The sequence below is a fragment of the Garra rufa genome, chromosome 13 (assembly GCF_049309525.1).
Source record: "Garra rufa chromosome 13, GarRuf1.0, whole genome shotgun sequence".
NCBI lineage: Eukaryota > Metazoa > Chordata > Actinopteri > Cypriniformes > Cyprinidae > Garra > Garra rufa.
The window spans coordinates 26,447,235-26,462,786 of NC_133373.1; the positions used below are offsets into that span (position 1 = coordinate 26,447,235).

Genomic DNA, 15,552 nt, shown 5'->3' on the forward strand with positions numbered 1-15,552 from the left:
TTTGGAAAGGCACACACATCTTAATAAAAGAACTACTGTAACAGCTGAAAAGCTCTTCCTAGAGCTGGCCTCCTGGCCAAACAGAGCAATCGATGGAGAAGGGCTTTGGTTTAGAAGGGTGACCAAGAACCTGATGGTCACTCTAGGTGAGCTCCATGATCATATGTGGAGACAGGAGCAATCCACAGAAGGACAAACATCCATGTAACACTCAACCAATCCTTTATGGTGGTGCGGCCAAACTCAATCTTCTCCTCAGAGAAGACACATAAAAAACACACTTGGAATTTGCAAAAAAAGCACCTAAAGGACCCTCAGACTGATTAACCTCAATTCCAAGCATCCTGTTTGAAGGAAAGCAGACACTGCTCATCACCTGCAGAGTACCATCCAAAAAGTAAAGTGTGGTGGTAGCAGCCTCATGCTGTGGGGCCGTTTTTCAGTGACATTGACTGAAAGACTAGTCAAAGTAGAATTTTGAGATAGCCTTAATGAAAACGCAGTCCAGAGCATTCAGAACCTCAGATTGGACAGAAGGTTCACTTTTCAACAAGACAATAATCCTAAGCACACAGTAAGAGTGGTTATAGACAGCTCTGTGAATATCCTTGAGTGGCTCAGCCAGAACCTGGGCTTAAACCCAATCAAACATTTCTGGAGAAACCTGAAAAATGTACATCTGCCCCATCCAACCTGACAAAGCTTGACAGGTGAAGAGGTGAGGTGAAGAATGGCAGATAATTGCCAAATGCACGTGCAAAGCTTGTTGCATCATACCTAAAAAAGAGGTTGAGGCTGTAAAGGGTATGAATACTTATACTTTTTTCAGTTTTTATATTTTCTATAAATTTACAAATCTGTGACAGTTCTGTTTTTGTTTTGTCATTATGATTTATGGAGTGTAGATTTATGTGGAAAAAAGTAATTTAAAGCAATTTAACATAAAGCAGCAACAAAAAAACGTGAAAAAAATGCAGAGGTATAAATACTTATGCAAGGTACGGTATATAATATTCATTTATATAAGATTGATTTATATTGTCAGAATTTGGCTTTATTGTAAAAGCAGCACCTTGTGATCATCTCCTTCTCTTTGTTGGATGCGTAGCCACTGCTGCTCAGGCTGATGCTGGGGGATGACAGGAAGTACAAGCAGTGGTTTTTGAAGTACTGGTCTATGAGGGGCAGCAGAACCTATGTTGTCAGAAATCAAGAAGAAAATATTTGAAAAACTGGCATTTAACTTCAGGTTTCAAGACTGCTCTGCATATGGTAAGAGAGTATCTTCCTGAAAACTGAATGCTACCTTAGCAAAAAACTTGATCTCTTGATCATGGGGAGATTTTTCTGTCTTCCCACTGGAAGCCAAAGCCTCTGAAAAAGTTATGCAGAGAAAACAATTAATCAGCTCGATATGTTGATATGTTAACATATCAGCTATTCCATAATCCATCAATCTGTTATATTCATCCTTTTTTTCTCACCAAGATGGGCGATAAACTCCTGTGCAGAGTCTACATAATTCAAGAGCCTCTTGAGGAACTTATAGGCGATCCTCTTTTCCATAGAAGAGGAATCCTGCTCCATATCCTTTAGACCTCTGCATATGCACAGGGGAAAAAAAACATTAATAAAGAGATCACAAACCGTTGCAAACAGTTGTAATTTTAGTGGTTCTGGCTTTGTTTCATGACCCAGACTGAAAATTAGTGTAGTATCAAAATAGTTTGTTATGTAAAAGAAGCAATAATTTCCTGAAAATCAAATATTAAATATTATACAGGGTAAAATCACTGAGGCATTATTATAATACCTTATATCAATGTTTACAAAAAATTATATTTGGATTATTTGGAAGATAATATATGTTTTGTACACTACCATTCAAAAGTTTGGAGTCATTTTAAAAATAAGTCTTGTATGCGCAATCAGCTTGCATTTATTTAATTAAATATACAGTAACAACAATAATGTTCTGAAGTTTTATTACAATTTAAAATAACTGTTTTCTTTTTTAATGCGTTTTAAAATATAATTTATTCCTGTGATGTCAAAGCTGTATTTAGTCTTCAGCGTCACACAATCCTTCAGAAATCAATCTAAAATGCTGATTAAGTGCTCATGAAGCATTTTTTATCATCAGTTGTGCTGTTTTTAAGGATTTCTTCATAGAATAGAAAGAAACAGAAATATAAATCTTTTCTAACATTATCAATAAAAACCTCTATCCTTGTGGAATAAAAGTATTAATGTCTATAAAAATCTCACAGACCCTAAACATTTCAATGATACTGTTTTTTTCTGATCATATAAGATACTTTTGAGAGTTCACTGACCTGCTAATGGCGTATCCGTTGACCTGCAGGAATTTAAAGAGTTCCTGGGCCTTCTCTCGATCTCTGTATTTCTCCTTTGCCGTAAGTGTGTCATATGGTACCAACAATGGATGACTTCCTCCTCCTTTTGGTGACAACATACAATGAGTCAATGCATCTGGCAACAGCTTAGACAGGATTGAGCCAAAAAGACTTTTTCCAGGAGAACAGCATCACCTTTACTGTCAAGCTCCTTCTTCTTCTTCTTTGCCCAAATGTTGTGGTAATTTTCTGCAACTGTTTCAACCATCGCCTGTTGAGATGATTTCAATGAAAATACAGATTTAGTGCACATAGTATGATGTATCTATTGTTTGTAACATTTCGATTCACACTTGCCTGTAGTTCTCTTGATAGAACAACATTTTCCAAATCGTGTGGGGCTGGCTTAAACTCACCCTGTAAAGTGTAGAAGAGGCAACACAATATGTTAAAAGGCTTAGATTTTTTGACTAGACCTGACTATTTTGACTGTCTAAAAGTACCTGAGAGGACTCTGATATCTTGCGCTGTTTTTCCGTTTCCCGTTGCTGGAACATGGCTTCCCCTTCTTTGGTCCTCTCAATGTTCCATCCCATTGCCAACATGCTCTTCAGAGTCTCTTTCACAGGATAGCGGTACGTCTCCCTTTCCTATACAAAGCGACGGATTTAAACAGATTAAAATTCCTCCTTTGAAACTGGCATTTGTGTTAGAGACAAAAGTCAATACGGAAGAATGTGATTTGGATTTTATGTGTACCTTTTCACTCAGTGCTTTGTACGGTTTTAGAAGTGGATGAGTTTTAGCTTTGTCATCTACTTTATCTCCCGCAGTCCAGCCGAGAGCGATCTATCACCATACAAGATAAAACGAGCAGTCATGCTTTGTCTAATTCAACAGGAGAACAGATCGAGTGGCACAATAAAACGTGCAAGATTAATGGGATGAGTTTTAACAATGTCCAACCTTCTCAGAGGACCATTTCTCATGGGAATGCTCTGCAAACTTGCTTGCAATGTAATCTAGCTTTTCAGGCAGCGAGATGCTAAAAGATAAAATGTATATCATGAAGGCCACAGAAAGGTCAAATGAAATAATTTCTACATGGGGTTTTAGTGGCCAGTGTTTCAGTGGTACTTACTTAGCAGTGTTAATAGGCTGGGGGTCGAAGTTGCCTTGCCCATCCACAGAGGCCTGCTTAACTAATGTGGAACCTGGGCTGGAGTCGACGTAGTCGGGTGGTATGGCACCAGCTATGGCACTCAGACACGGCATGGCCATTTTGAAAAGCTCAGAATCATATTTCTGGAAACAGGCAATGGAGTCAGGTGAGCAAAGTTTGATAAAATCTCTGCAGACTAGCAAAATAAATGAAATAATTGTACATTTTATAGTGGCGCTGTCAGGTTTAATGATTTAATTTAGTTATTTATCATATTTATTTCATTTTGCAGCATTAACTGCAGTTAAACATTTCTTGTAACTTCTGATCAGTCCTACACAATGATTTGTCAGAATTTTAGCTCATTCCTCAGTACAAAGCCGCTTCAGCTCTGTGATGTTGGTGGGTTCCCTTCTATGAGCTTCTTGCTTCAGGTTCTTCCACATTTTAATTGTTTTAAGATCTGGACTTTGACTCGGACATTCCAAAACATTACCTTTGTTCTTCTTTAACCATTCTTTGGTAGAATGACTTGTGTGCTTGGGGTCGTCGTCTTGCTGCATTACCCACTTTGTCTTGAGATTCAGTTCTTGGACAGATGTTTCCTTCAGAATTTGATGGTATAATTCAGAATTAATTGTTCCATCAATGATGACAGGCCTTCCTGGCCCAGATGCAGCAAAACAGGCACAAACCATAATACTACCACCACTATGTTTCACAGAAGGAGTAAGGTTCCAATGCTGGAATGAAGGGTTTTTCTTTCTCCAAACATAATACTTCTTATTAAAAACTAAAAGTTCTATTTTGGTCTCGTTCTTCCCCAAAACATTTCTCCAATAGTCCTCTGGTTTTCCACATGACCTTTAGCAAACTGCAGACTTGCAATGTTCTTTTTGAAGAGCAGTGGATTTCTTCTTGCAACTCTGCCATGCACACCATGGTTGTTCAGTGTTTTCCTGATGGTAGATTCATGAACATTAACATCAGCCAATGTGAGAAAGGCCTTTAGTTGCTTAGAAGTTACCCTGGGGTTCCTTTGCAACCTTGTGGACTATTACATGTCTTGCTTTTGAAGTAATCTTTGTTGGTCGACCACTCCTGGGAAGGGCAACAATGGTCTTGAATTTCCTCCATTTGTACACAATCTGTCTGGCTGTGGATTTGTGAAGGAACTAAGAGATCTTCTTTGTTCATGCCATGATTCACTTCCACAAACATAATCATACTTTGACAGATCTCTGTTCTTTAAATAAAATAGTGCATGTAGTGACACCTGATAGTCATCCCATTGACTGAAAACACCTCTGAAAGGACAGACTTTAACTTTTACCTTCAAATTAACTGCTAATCCTAGAAATCTACAAACATTTGCCACTCACAGATATGTAATATTACATAACTGTCCTGAAAAAATAAAAGGCAAAGTATATATTTTCATCTAATTTGTTTGATTTTGTTCTCTTTGTCAACTTTTAGGATTTGGGTGAAAGTCTTTTGAGTTATATTTATACAGAGTTATAGAAAATTCTAAAGGGTTCATAAACTTTCAAGCAGCACTGTGTATGTGTATATATATATATATATATATATATATATATATATATATATATATATATATATATATATATATATATATATAGTGCTGCTTGAAAGTTTGTGAACCCAAAACATCTGTTTTTTACCTTTTGAGAAAGAGCATCAAAAAGTCCCCAGAAGAGTTTCTTGGTAAGGTGGAGTTCCTCCTCTGATGCCATTCCGTAGCTGCCCAGGCCTGTTGGCAGACAGTAGTACTTCCAGTTCTGCTCATAGTGATTGGTCAACAGCTGCAAGGGTAAAAAATATGTGTATTAAGCTGTCAACATTAAGGACACTTTAAATTTTACTCTTAGGCAGACTGCGTTTAAAAAATCCCTCATTATACAGGGATTGGTTTTATACTTAGTTTTGATTTAGGGAATTTCCGGTTCACATGTATGAAAAATTATTTAAAGGCGTGTGTTTTTCTGCCAAGCCCTCTTCCGATTAACCTGCCCTATAGTAGGGTGGTTATGATAGGGTGAGACAGCTGCCAACAGAGAGACAAGTTGCTAAAACTATGAGGAGACTACAACCTGCTCACACCTGCCTAACAAGGGATCATGGGTAGGAGGATCTGTGGTGACTCATAATGACAGCTGCATCAGGTAATGTGTAATCCAGATGCTCTGTGTGTGTGCAGGGTGTGTAAAACTGTCAAAACACATGACAGGAGTTACAACTATGAGCCGCGTGACCTTACTGTAATAAAACATACTTTTCACCAGGGATGAAGTGTGCCCTGTTATTGCTGTGCATTTGCACAAGCTGTCTTGAATTTTAGGTAACAGTGCAAACACACCTACTGTACAAGTTTAATCCTGAATGTAAATCACATGAAATACATCTTGTGTTGGAGTGTATCTGGCATACTTAATTAAGCTCTTTAAAATGGTGAAAGTGCTGGACTAAATTTGTGTTTGGATTTGCTTGATCACAACGCTCTTCATCATCATTTGATGAATCATTGCTGTCATGATCAACAGAAAATGTACACAAACACCTTTTTTTAAAGTCATTAAAAACACCACATTAATTGCACCAAGAAAATAGTGCTGAGTTTGGTGAATAAGGTGGAACTTCCATAGTAATTTACATAGAAATATGGTGTGTTGCATTCACTGTGAAATGACCGTGTCTGCATCCATGGTGCAGTGCTATTTTACTGCATTTAGAGCTTTAGTTGAATTGCATGTGGTTAGTGAATAAGATGCACGTTTTGTGCTGAAATACTAACCGTTTAGTGAATTTGCCTCAAAAGGTCAAATTTAACCAAGGGTAATAAGGATGAAACATTAGAGCTGGGTTTTGACATAAATTTCATAGTTTGATTTGTTTCTGATTCACAAGCCTGCGATTTGATTCCTGAATCTATATTGATTATTATTGATGTCAGGTACATTACATGCCAAATTTTTTCAAGGAAAACAAAAATCTCACTAATGCTGTAAAATATACATGAAAATCAGTTGGTGCTACATTACTGCAATATTAAAGGTTAAAATGAACTGATTTGTATACAAATGCTTAAATTACGCTCAGTGAAGTTTTTATAATAATAAAGACAGAATTATATAAATAGATTTCTACTCCAATTGTTTTTTTTTATTGAAATGTAAACATTTAAAAACCTGACGAATTTATTTAAACATGAATTAAATATTATAGAACAATTATGATGAATATGTTACATGGTGCATAGATTTAGCAAAATGCTCCTCTCTAGAGTTCATTTTTCTAACTGACTAATAAGTTTAAGGTCACCGGAAATGTTTTTTCTGAGGTAAATGTTACAAGCTGTTATACTGACGTCTTTCCACTGTTGAAACAATGATTGAGCGATTAATTGAGACAGGTACTAATTTCTGTAAGTTGTACTCTTCCTTTTAACATACCTTTGGATGTTTCTTCATGTTTATTTGGAAAAATAAATGGTTAAAACGCAGCAGACGATCAGTTCACACGTGCTTTGCGCTGCCACTTCTCTTGAACTGAAGTGCTACAGCGATCTCTCACACCACATTAAACAATGCCAAAACAGCATTTATTGTTTGAATACTGTAATAAAATAGACAAAATTTGAAATCGGAGTCTTTGTTTCATATCTAACGTAACAAAGCACAAAGCTTATTGCGATTATTTGAATGGGAGATGCGCTAATGTTCAATTCAAACCTAAAAACCGGCTAGACTAAGCGATTCTTGGGATTTAAGAATCAATTTTGTTTCGTAAAAACAAGAATTGATTAAAATTGAGAAATCAATATTTTTTTTTTAGCCAGCCCTAATGTACACTGCAGTTCAGAGTCAGGATATTTTTGGCTTTTGAAAGAAATTATTTCTTGTATTTAGCAAGGATGCATTAAATTGAGCAAAAGTGACTGTAAATGTTAGAAAACATTTCTATTAAAAAAAGCTTTTCTTTTGAACTTTCTATTCATCAAAAATCCTGAAAAATGTATCAGGGTTTCTACAAAAATATTAAGCACAACTGTTTTCAACATTGATAATAATCATAACTGTTTCTAGCACAGAAATAAATCACACTTTAAAATATATTAAAATATAAAACTGTTATTTCAAATTGTAATAATATTTCACAATATTATAAAAAAAGTCATCTTACAAGAACATTTAAAGGGATAGTTTACCTAAAAATTAAAATTCTATCATGAATTGCTAAACCTCATGTTGTTCCAAACCCGTAAGACCTTGGTTCATCTTTGGAGCACAAATTTTTGATTAAATATGAGAGCTTTCTGACCCTGAATAGACAGCAACGCAACTACCATGTTCAAGACCCAGAAAGGTAGTAAGGACATCGTTAAAACAGTCCATGTGACATCAGTGAGTAGAACCAGAGTACCACGACCCAAGTATTGTGTTCTGAAGATGAACAAAGGTCTTACAGGTTTGGAACGACATGACGGTGAGTAATTAATGACAGAATTTTCATTTTTGGGAGAACTATCTCTTTAAAAATCTTACCAACCCAAACGTTTGAATAGTAGGGTACTGTACAATTACTGTTTACAAAACTCACCTTAATGGGCATTTTGCAGTACTCTGTAAGCTGTGGAACATCAAACACAAGACGACGCAAAAGTTGCTGTAGCATTGATGGCCGGAGATGCCTGGAGGAAGTATAAACAACATCAGATGATACCTAACCTACATTCCAGCAATTCTAATCAAGAAATAGTACAGTATGTTAATATATAGTATGAAAATGCACTTTGAGTTTTCACTGAGCTGAGGAAAGCATCCCAGCCACTCAGCTAAAGGTGTTCAAGAGGTTCTTACATGCAGATGGCCAGTAGACATTCATCAATAGCATCTCTCTGGGCCTTGGTGAGTGATCGGCCCTTTGAGAGGCGATAGATGGTGTGCAGCGTAGAGTCAACGAGCGTCGCGTAGTGCTCAGTGTGTGCGAACAGATGGGCGCAGCGGGTCAACAGAGGAAGCACTGCGGATCCAATGTAGCGGTTCATGGCCAGGGCTGTCTCTGTGGTCCTGAGCACTTCCTGATGGATGCATTTCAATACATTTTTATAATGATTAAATGTGAATTCATAAAAAAGAAAAAGTTAATAATACAAAACCACAAAAAACATTCTAAATTTCATGGCTACAGTTGATGTCAAAAGTTTACATCCCTCTTTCAGAATCTGCAAAATGCTAATTATTTTACCAAAATAAGAGGGATCATACAAAATGCATGTTATTGTGTATTTAGTACTGACCTGAATAAGATATTTCACATTAAAGATGTTGCCATACTGTATAGTCCACAAGAGAAAATAAAAGTTGAATTTACAAAAATGACCCTGTTCAAAAGTTTACATACACTTGATTTTCTTAATACTGTGTTTTTTTCTTAAGTGATTTTTGTTCATGAGTCCCTTGTTTGTCCTGAACAGTTAAACTGCCTGCTGATCTTCAGAAAAATTATTCAGGTCCCACAATTCTTTGGTTTTTGGTGTATTTGGTGTATTTGAACCCTTTCCAGCAATGATCGTATGCTTTTGAGATCCATCTTTTTACACTGAGGTCAACTGAGGTACTAATATGCAACTATTACAGAAGGCTCAACACTCACTGATGCTCTCCAGAAGGAAAAACGATGCAGTAAGAGCCAGGGGTGAAAACTTTTGAACAGAATGGAGATGCGTACATTTTCCTTATTTTGCCTAAATATCATATTTTTTCATTTAGTACTGCCCTTCAGAGGCTACAGAAGATAGTTACATGTTTCCCAGAAGACAAAATAAGTTAAATTTACCCTGATCTTCAAATTCAAAAAGTTTTCACCCCTCAGCCCCTATATGGTTTTTCCTTCTGGAGCATCAGTGAGCATTTGAACCTTCTGTAATAGTTGCATATGAGTCCCTCAGTTATCCTCAGTGTGAAAAGATGGATCTGTAAATCATACAGTTATTGTTGGAAAGGGTTCAAATACACAACAATGCTGGAAAACTGAAGAATTTGTGGGACCAGAAGGATTTTTCTGAACAACAGCGGGCAGTTTAAATGTTAACAGGACAAACAAAAAAAACACAGTTGTGGATCATTCAGGTAACAACTTTTGAACAGGGTAATTTTTTAAAATATAACTATTTTCTATTTTGGACTAAACATATTTTATGTGAAATTTCTTATTAACGTCAGTACTAAATAAACAATAATATGCATTTTGTATGATCTCTATTATTTTTAATTAACATTTAGCATATTCTGAAAGGGGGATGAAAACTTTTGACCTTAACTATAAATTACATTTTAAATTTTAAATTAAGCTCTTTTCAATATTCATACAGTACCTACTTTTGCCTCTGCTGAATCACTATATTAAATGGTTGGCATCACATGAACCTTTTAGGGTTTTTTACACACAGCATGATAAATTTATGTCTGCGACTTTTCTCTTTTTTGCTCTGCAAAGCATCCATACCGTCTCCAGGGAGGCTGATGCTCGCAGGTCTGGCAGGAAGCCCACCTCCAGCAGGTGCATCAAAAAGCTCTGGTCGTCAATACCATAGACACGGTCCAGGAACAGCACCATGGGCGCCTTGTGCTCTGGACAGAAGCTGGCATTCATATCTGGTTCTGTCACAGTGCCATCTAAGCAAACGACAGAGTTGAACAAAAAGACATTAGGGCTATAATGACTGCGGAACAAGGTGCACAGATAATGAGACACGTAGGGATGAAGATGACATTGAAAGAGTAATAGCATCAATCAATCTTGGACACTTAATGAGTTTCATAGATTATGTCTTCAGACTCTTTCAAAGGCATCCAGTGACATGTACAAACCTTTATTGACGACCGGCATTTTGAGAGGAATACTGATAATTCCAACCAAATCCTTAGTGGGAACTAAGGAACGGAGGATGGCACGGATACGCAGTGCTTCACCTTTGCCTTTGTTTATAAGCTGTAAAACAGCATCGGTATAATCTTAAAGCGAAGCCATGTACAAAGCAACACCACTATAGTGAAGGAAACTGCAAGTTTTGCCCTAGCTTTGTAAATCAATAAAATGTGGCAGAAATGAGCACTCACATGCATCTCAGGTGCACAGCGGCCAAGAAGATCAATAAGGGCTGAGTAGAAGGACATAATAGAGTTGCCCATGTGGGCGACCTCCTCCTCCTCTTCATCCTCTCCGACGCTGTCAAAACAAAAAGTGAACATGGTTATTTTAAGTCATGCTCTGTTATTTCTGAGGTCAAAGCGTGGGTTGGTAGGACACCTCGAAATACAACTCCGCTTTTCGACTCAACAACTAACATAAAATGGAAAATAATGCAGACATAAAGGGGAAGAATTCAATAGTCTTACATTGGTGCAGCCCCCTCGGGTAAGTTAGGCAAGTCTAAAGCAGGATCTTCTGAGATCTTAATAGCTTCCTTCATGGCTGCGAGTAAACCTTGTCCTCCCTCTCCTCTGAGAGCAGGTCCAAAACACTCCGGACGCCTGATCAAAAGCTTTACCACTACATTAGCGTTTTCTTCAACACTTTCACCTGAGATGGCCAGAACACACACAAACACACACAAGTAATGATAGAAGTCCTATAACAAGTCCATTAACCATGACAACAACAAAATGAAAACTCATCTTTGTGGTAAATGGACTAACCATTGACAAAGACAGCAAACCGTAAAAAGGACAAATAGCGCTCTCCTTCTATTGGGTTCCAGCCAATGTCTGGGTATCCCCTGGCAATGAGCATTGGGCAGTTTTGCAAGCCACAGCCTGCCAGATATGTCACCACCTGAAAACACACATGGACAAGATCCAAAATAAAACTAATGGCACTAAAGATCGGCTTAGCCAAATTTATTTGGCAACCATTCAGCCAGTAACTAAATCAGGCAGTGCAACGCAATACATCAATTACCATAGCTTGATCCACGCTGCTTTTTAATCTGATGATGCTCTACTAAAAACTCAGTGACTGTCACAATTTTTCTACCTCAATACCATAAAAAGTTTAATTAGGGTGCCTAAACTGTTTTTTTTTTTTTTTTCATCCAGAATTGCGCCACATACAGTTTGGGGCATATTTCTCAGACTGAACTGCCAAAACCAGTGGAAGAAAAAGGTGGATAAATTCAATGTAATTTTTTAAAAATATGTTAAAGGAGACATTCACTTCCAGAACAAAAAATTACAGATAATTTACTCATCCCCTTGTCATCCAAGATGTTCATGTCTTTCTTTCTTCAGTCGTAAAGAAATTATGTTTTTTGAGGAAAACATTTCAGGATTTCTCTCCATATAGTGGATTTCAATGGTGCCCACAAGTTTGAACTTCCAAAATGCAGTTTAAATGCAGCTTTAAAGGGCTCTACAAACAGGCAAGAAAGAAGGGCCTTATCTATGTAAACGATTGGTTATTTTCTAAAGGAAATTACAATTTATATACTTTTATATACGATTTTGAAGTTGGATGAGAAAATGAGATGGGAGTTTTTCGACCCTAACTCTCTTGAACTGGAATACACAGTACATGCAGAGCTAGACAAAACGAGCATTTGAGGTTAAAAAGTATATAACTGGTAATTTTTGTAAGAAATAACCGATCGTTTTGCTAGATAAGACCCTTCTTTCTCGGGCTGGGATCATTTAGAGCTGCATTTAAACTGCATTTTGAAAATTCAAACTTAGGGGCACCATAGAAGTCCACTATATGGAGAAAAATCCTGAAATGTTTTCCTCAAAAAAACATAATTTCTTAACAACTGAAGAAAGAAAGACATGAACATCTTGAATGGCATAGGGGTGAGTAAATTATCTAATTTTTGTTCTGAAAGTGAACTGGAATGTTGTGCTAATGTTGAACTGTTACCTTCTCAAGATCAGGTTCCTCAAGTGCCAGAGCTAAACTGTTGTTGTCCATCACAGAGGAGGCAGCCACATCTAAAGGTGTGGAGCCTCTCATGGCTGGGCATGCTAGAGAAACAGGAAACCAAGATTATTGCAAGATTATTGCAGATTTTTAATAAGACAAAATCACCAACAGATGGCAGTCTTTCCTTTTTTTTCCCAACTGAGTGTCCCATGCTCTTGTTCATGTTATTATAATACGCTATGTTGTAAATGTATAGAAATAGCTTTCCAGAATGTGTTCAGTTTAGGATTTATTAAGAGTTATAATCTTTTTCAATGTATATATGTATGTATATTAAATATATTAATTATTGTTTACAACTATACATATCAAAATATTAGGATGGAATTTCTAATTACAATTTAGTTCTGTTGCTTTGCACAAACCAATAAAAAAATGAAATAACTAAAACTGTAGCTGCATAACACTAACTATGCAACACGAAGAACTGCTAACATAAAATTGTACATCTGTGGATGCAGCTCCCGGCCTTATCTTCATCTGTCCTGTCATTGATCTCGGGGTGATAAGGCCTATAAAAGGGTGAGTGGGCTCTCAGATGCTCATTAATGTGCTGTTATAGGAAACGACTCCTGCAGAGTCAGGTGCTTTCAGCTGCACAAGCTATTATTCACAGTCAAAACAGCGCACTGTGCAGGGTTGCCAGATCAAGCTCGAGAAACAAGCAATCTAGACTTACACAACAAGCCTGAAGTAAATGACTTTCAGGATAAGGAGAAAAATGTTCAAATCTGCATGTGACTGGAATAATGAGTGCTTAAAGTTCATTTTTGCAATCTCAGGAATAAATTACATACATTTTTTCTATAAAAATAGAAAAAAGCCATTTTCAGTTGTAGTAAAACTTTACAATATGTGACCCTGGACCACAAAACCGGACATAAGGGTATTTTTTTTAAATAAGCTTTCCATTGATGTATGGCTTGTTAGGATAGGACAATATTTGGCTGAGATACAAACATTTGAAAATATGGATTCTGAGGGTGCAAAAAAATAAAGATTGAGAAAATCGCCTTTAAAGTTGTTCGAATGAAGTTCTTAGCAATGTATATTACTAATAAAAAATTAAGTTTTGATATATTCATGGTAGGAAATTTACAAAATATTGTCATGGAACATGATCTTTACTTAATATCCTAATGCTTTTTGGCATAAAAGAAAAAGCAATCATTTTGACTTATACAATGTATTTTTGGCTATATATACTGTGCTACTTAAGACTCGTTTTTGTGGTTTTACTGTTTTACTGTACATTTGCATCAAATAAATGCAGCCTCAGTGAGCATATGAGACTTTAAAAACATTAGAAAATCTAACCAATCCCAAACTTTTGAATGGTAAATCCAAAATTTCTCATGCATAAATGCATGCCTATGTGCAAAACAAAAATGTGTGGCTGGAAAAGGATAGAAAACAGGAGGTAAGGGCAAACAAACTACAGCGATTAATAATAATTCGCAGAGTGTGGCTCAAACAGCAGGTGGGGATATTTCATAACTGCTATTAGAGACCTTTATTGTGCTTCGGAGACCAAACACAGCAGTGTAACTGCCCAATTTTTTATGGGGTACGTAACACAGCATTTGCCACTCCCCTTTGAATTGTTGTCCTCTGCAGTTTATGCATGGCATATCTAATTTTCGTGCCCACAGCTAGCATTAACAAGTTCAAATACGTGACTGGGTTTGTAAAATAAGCCCAAAAAGAACAAACCGCCCAAAGTCACTTTAATAAGTGGACATGGCAACACAGACACTGTGATTCAGCCCTGCCTGACCTGCATCCCTGAAGAACTGTGTTTGTTTGTGTGTGTGTGTGTGTGTGTGTGTGTGTGTGTGTGTGTGTGTGTGTGATTACCCAGTCCCACACTGCTGTTCTCCAGGAGGTAGCTCAGGTGGTCAAACATAGCCTTCTGGTTCTGACGGCTGATGCGACAGAAGTAGCACAGGAAGCGACAACAGCTGGCCACCATCTTGGGGAAGGCAATCTCCTGAGAGTTAAAAACAGCATTCATTTCACCTCTGCACAGATGGAGATTGTTTCCTTCACACTTCAAATTAATCTTTCATCCTTTTCGCATACGTGTCCTCACACGGCGACTAAATGTGTGTAATGTAACATACTGTAGATATCGAAAGAACCCCCCAGACGGCTAAACCCGACTGAAATACGAGACGTGAGGATACAAGCAAATATGTTTTGTGCTTCATCTGAGCAGGGAATATGGTCACCCTTAATGTCTGGAACCCACGTCCCTTTGCGTGAGGCCTCTTTAATGAGGCTGCCAAGCAGAAATGAGAGACACTGTGGCAATGTCATATCTGGCATAGTCAGTGATATAAATTCACCTCCCAGACTCCCGACAAACCCCAAAAAGGACTGGCATGAGAAGCGACCCATTCCTTCTGTTCTTGTCTTAGCTTTCACCTTATTGCCACCCCTAATGCATAAGTAGGTATTAAGCTGTTGGACACGACGCACCATTGGTACTGTATCTTCCGATGTATTGTGCTTAAGAAGGTTTGGCTGGAAAGGGGTTGGCCTGGATGCACAAGTGTCCAAATGAGTCATGGGATCTTATTATGATTATAAACAATATTATCTAAAGTCTACAAATCAAATGGCTTGCAACTTGTGTGTTTTCTTTATTATTTGATATAACAGACAGAAGAAACTTCTTAAGTACAGTTGAGGTCAAAAGTTTGCATACACATCTTGCAGAATCTGCAAAATGTTAATTATTTTACCAAAATAAGAGGGATCATACAAAATGCAAGTTGAATTTATAAAAATGACCCTGTTCAAAAGTTTATATAAACTTGATTCTGAATGATTTTTTTGTGTGATAGTTGTTCATGAGTTCCTTGTTTGTCCTGAACAGTTAAACTGCCCACTGTTTTTCAGAAAAATCCTTCAGGTCCCACAAATTCTTTGGTTTTTCAGGACTTTTGTGTGTTTGAACCCTTTCCAACAATTACTATATGATTTTGAGATCCATCTTTTCACACTGAGGACAACTGAGAGACTCTATTACAA

At 37.1% G+C, this 15,552-nt stretch overlaps 1 protein-coding gene across 1 annotated transcript in view; it reads right to left on the reverse strand.

Moving 5' to 3' along the window:
* Positions 1-15,552, reverse strand: part of ryr3 (ryanodine receptor 3) — a 117,172-nt gene that overhangs the window by 33,984 nt on the left and 67,636 nt on the right. The window contains exons 42-61 of the mRNA XM_073852754.1: positions 14,374-14,506; positions 12,454-12,557; positions 11,241-11,376; positions 10,941-11,124; positions 10,662-10,770; positions 10,413-10,533; positions 10,048-10,217; positions 8,400-8,620; positions 8,140-8,230; positions 5,205-5,345; positions 3,499-3,662; positions 3,324-3,402; positions 3,117-3,206; positions 2,861-3,007; positions 2,715-2,774; positions 2,553-2,628; positions 2,337-2,460; positions 1,485-1,600; positions 1,307-1,374; positions 1,073-1,194 (exon numbers count right to left, since the gene is read on the reverse strand). Of these exons, the coding sequence (XP_073708855.1) occupies positions 1,073-1,194; positions 1,307-1,374; positions 1,485-1,600; positions 2,337-2,460; positions 2,553-2,628; positions 2,715-2,774; positions 2,861-3,007; positions 3,117-3,206; positions 3,324-3,402; positions 3,499-3,662; positions 5,205-5,345; positions 8,140-8,230; positions 8,400-8,620; positions 10,048-10,217; positions 10,413-10,533; positions 10,662-10,770; positions 10,941-11,124; positions 11,241-11,376; positions 12,454-12,557; positions 14,374-14,506 (2,456 nt within the window). The remainder of the gene's footprint in view (positions 1-1,072; positions 1,195-1,306; positions 1,375-1,484; positions 1,601-2,336; positions 2,461-2,552; positions 2,629-2,714; positions 2,775-2,860; positions 3,008-3,116; positions 3,207-3,323; positions 3,403-3,498; positions 3,663-5,204; positions 5,346-8,139; positions 8,231-8,399; positions 8,621-10,047; positions 10,218-10,412; positions 10,534-10,661; positions 10,771-10,940; positions 11,125-11,240; positions 11,377-12,453; positions 12,558-14,373; positions 14,507-15,552) is intronic.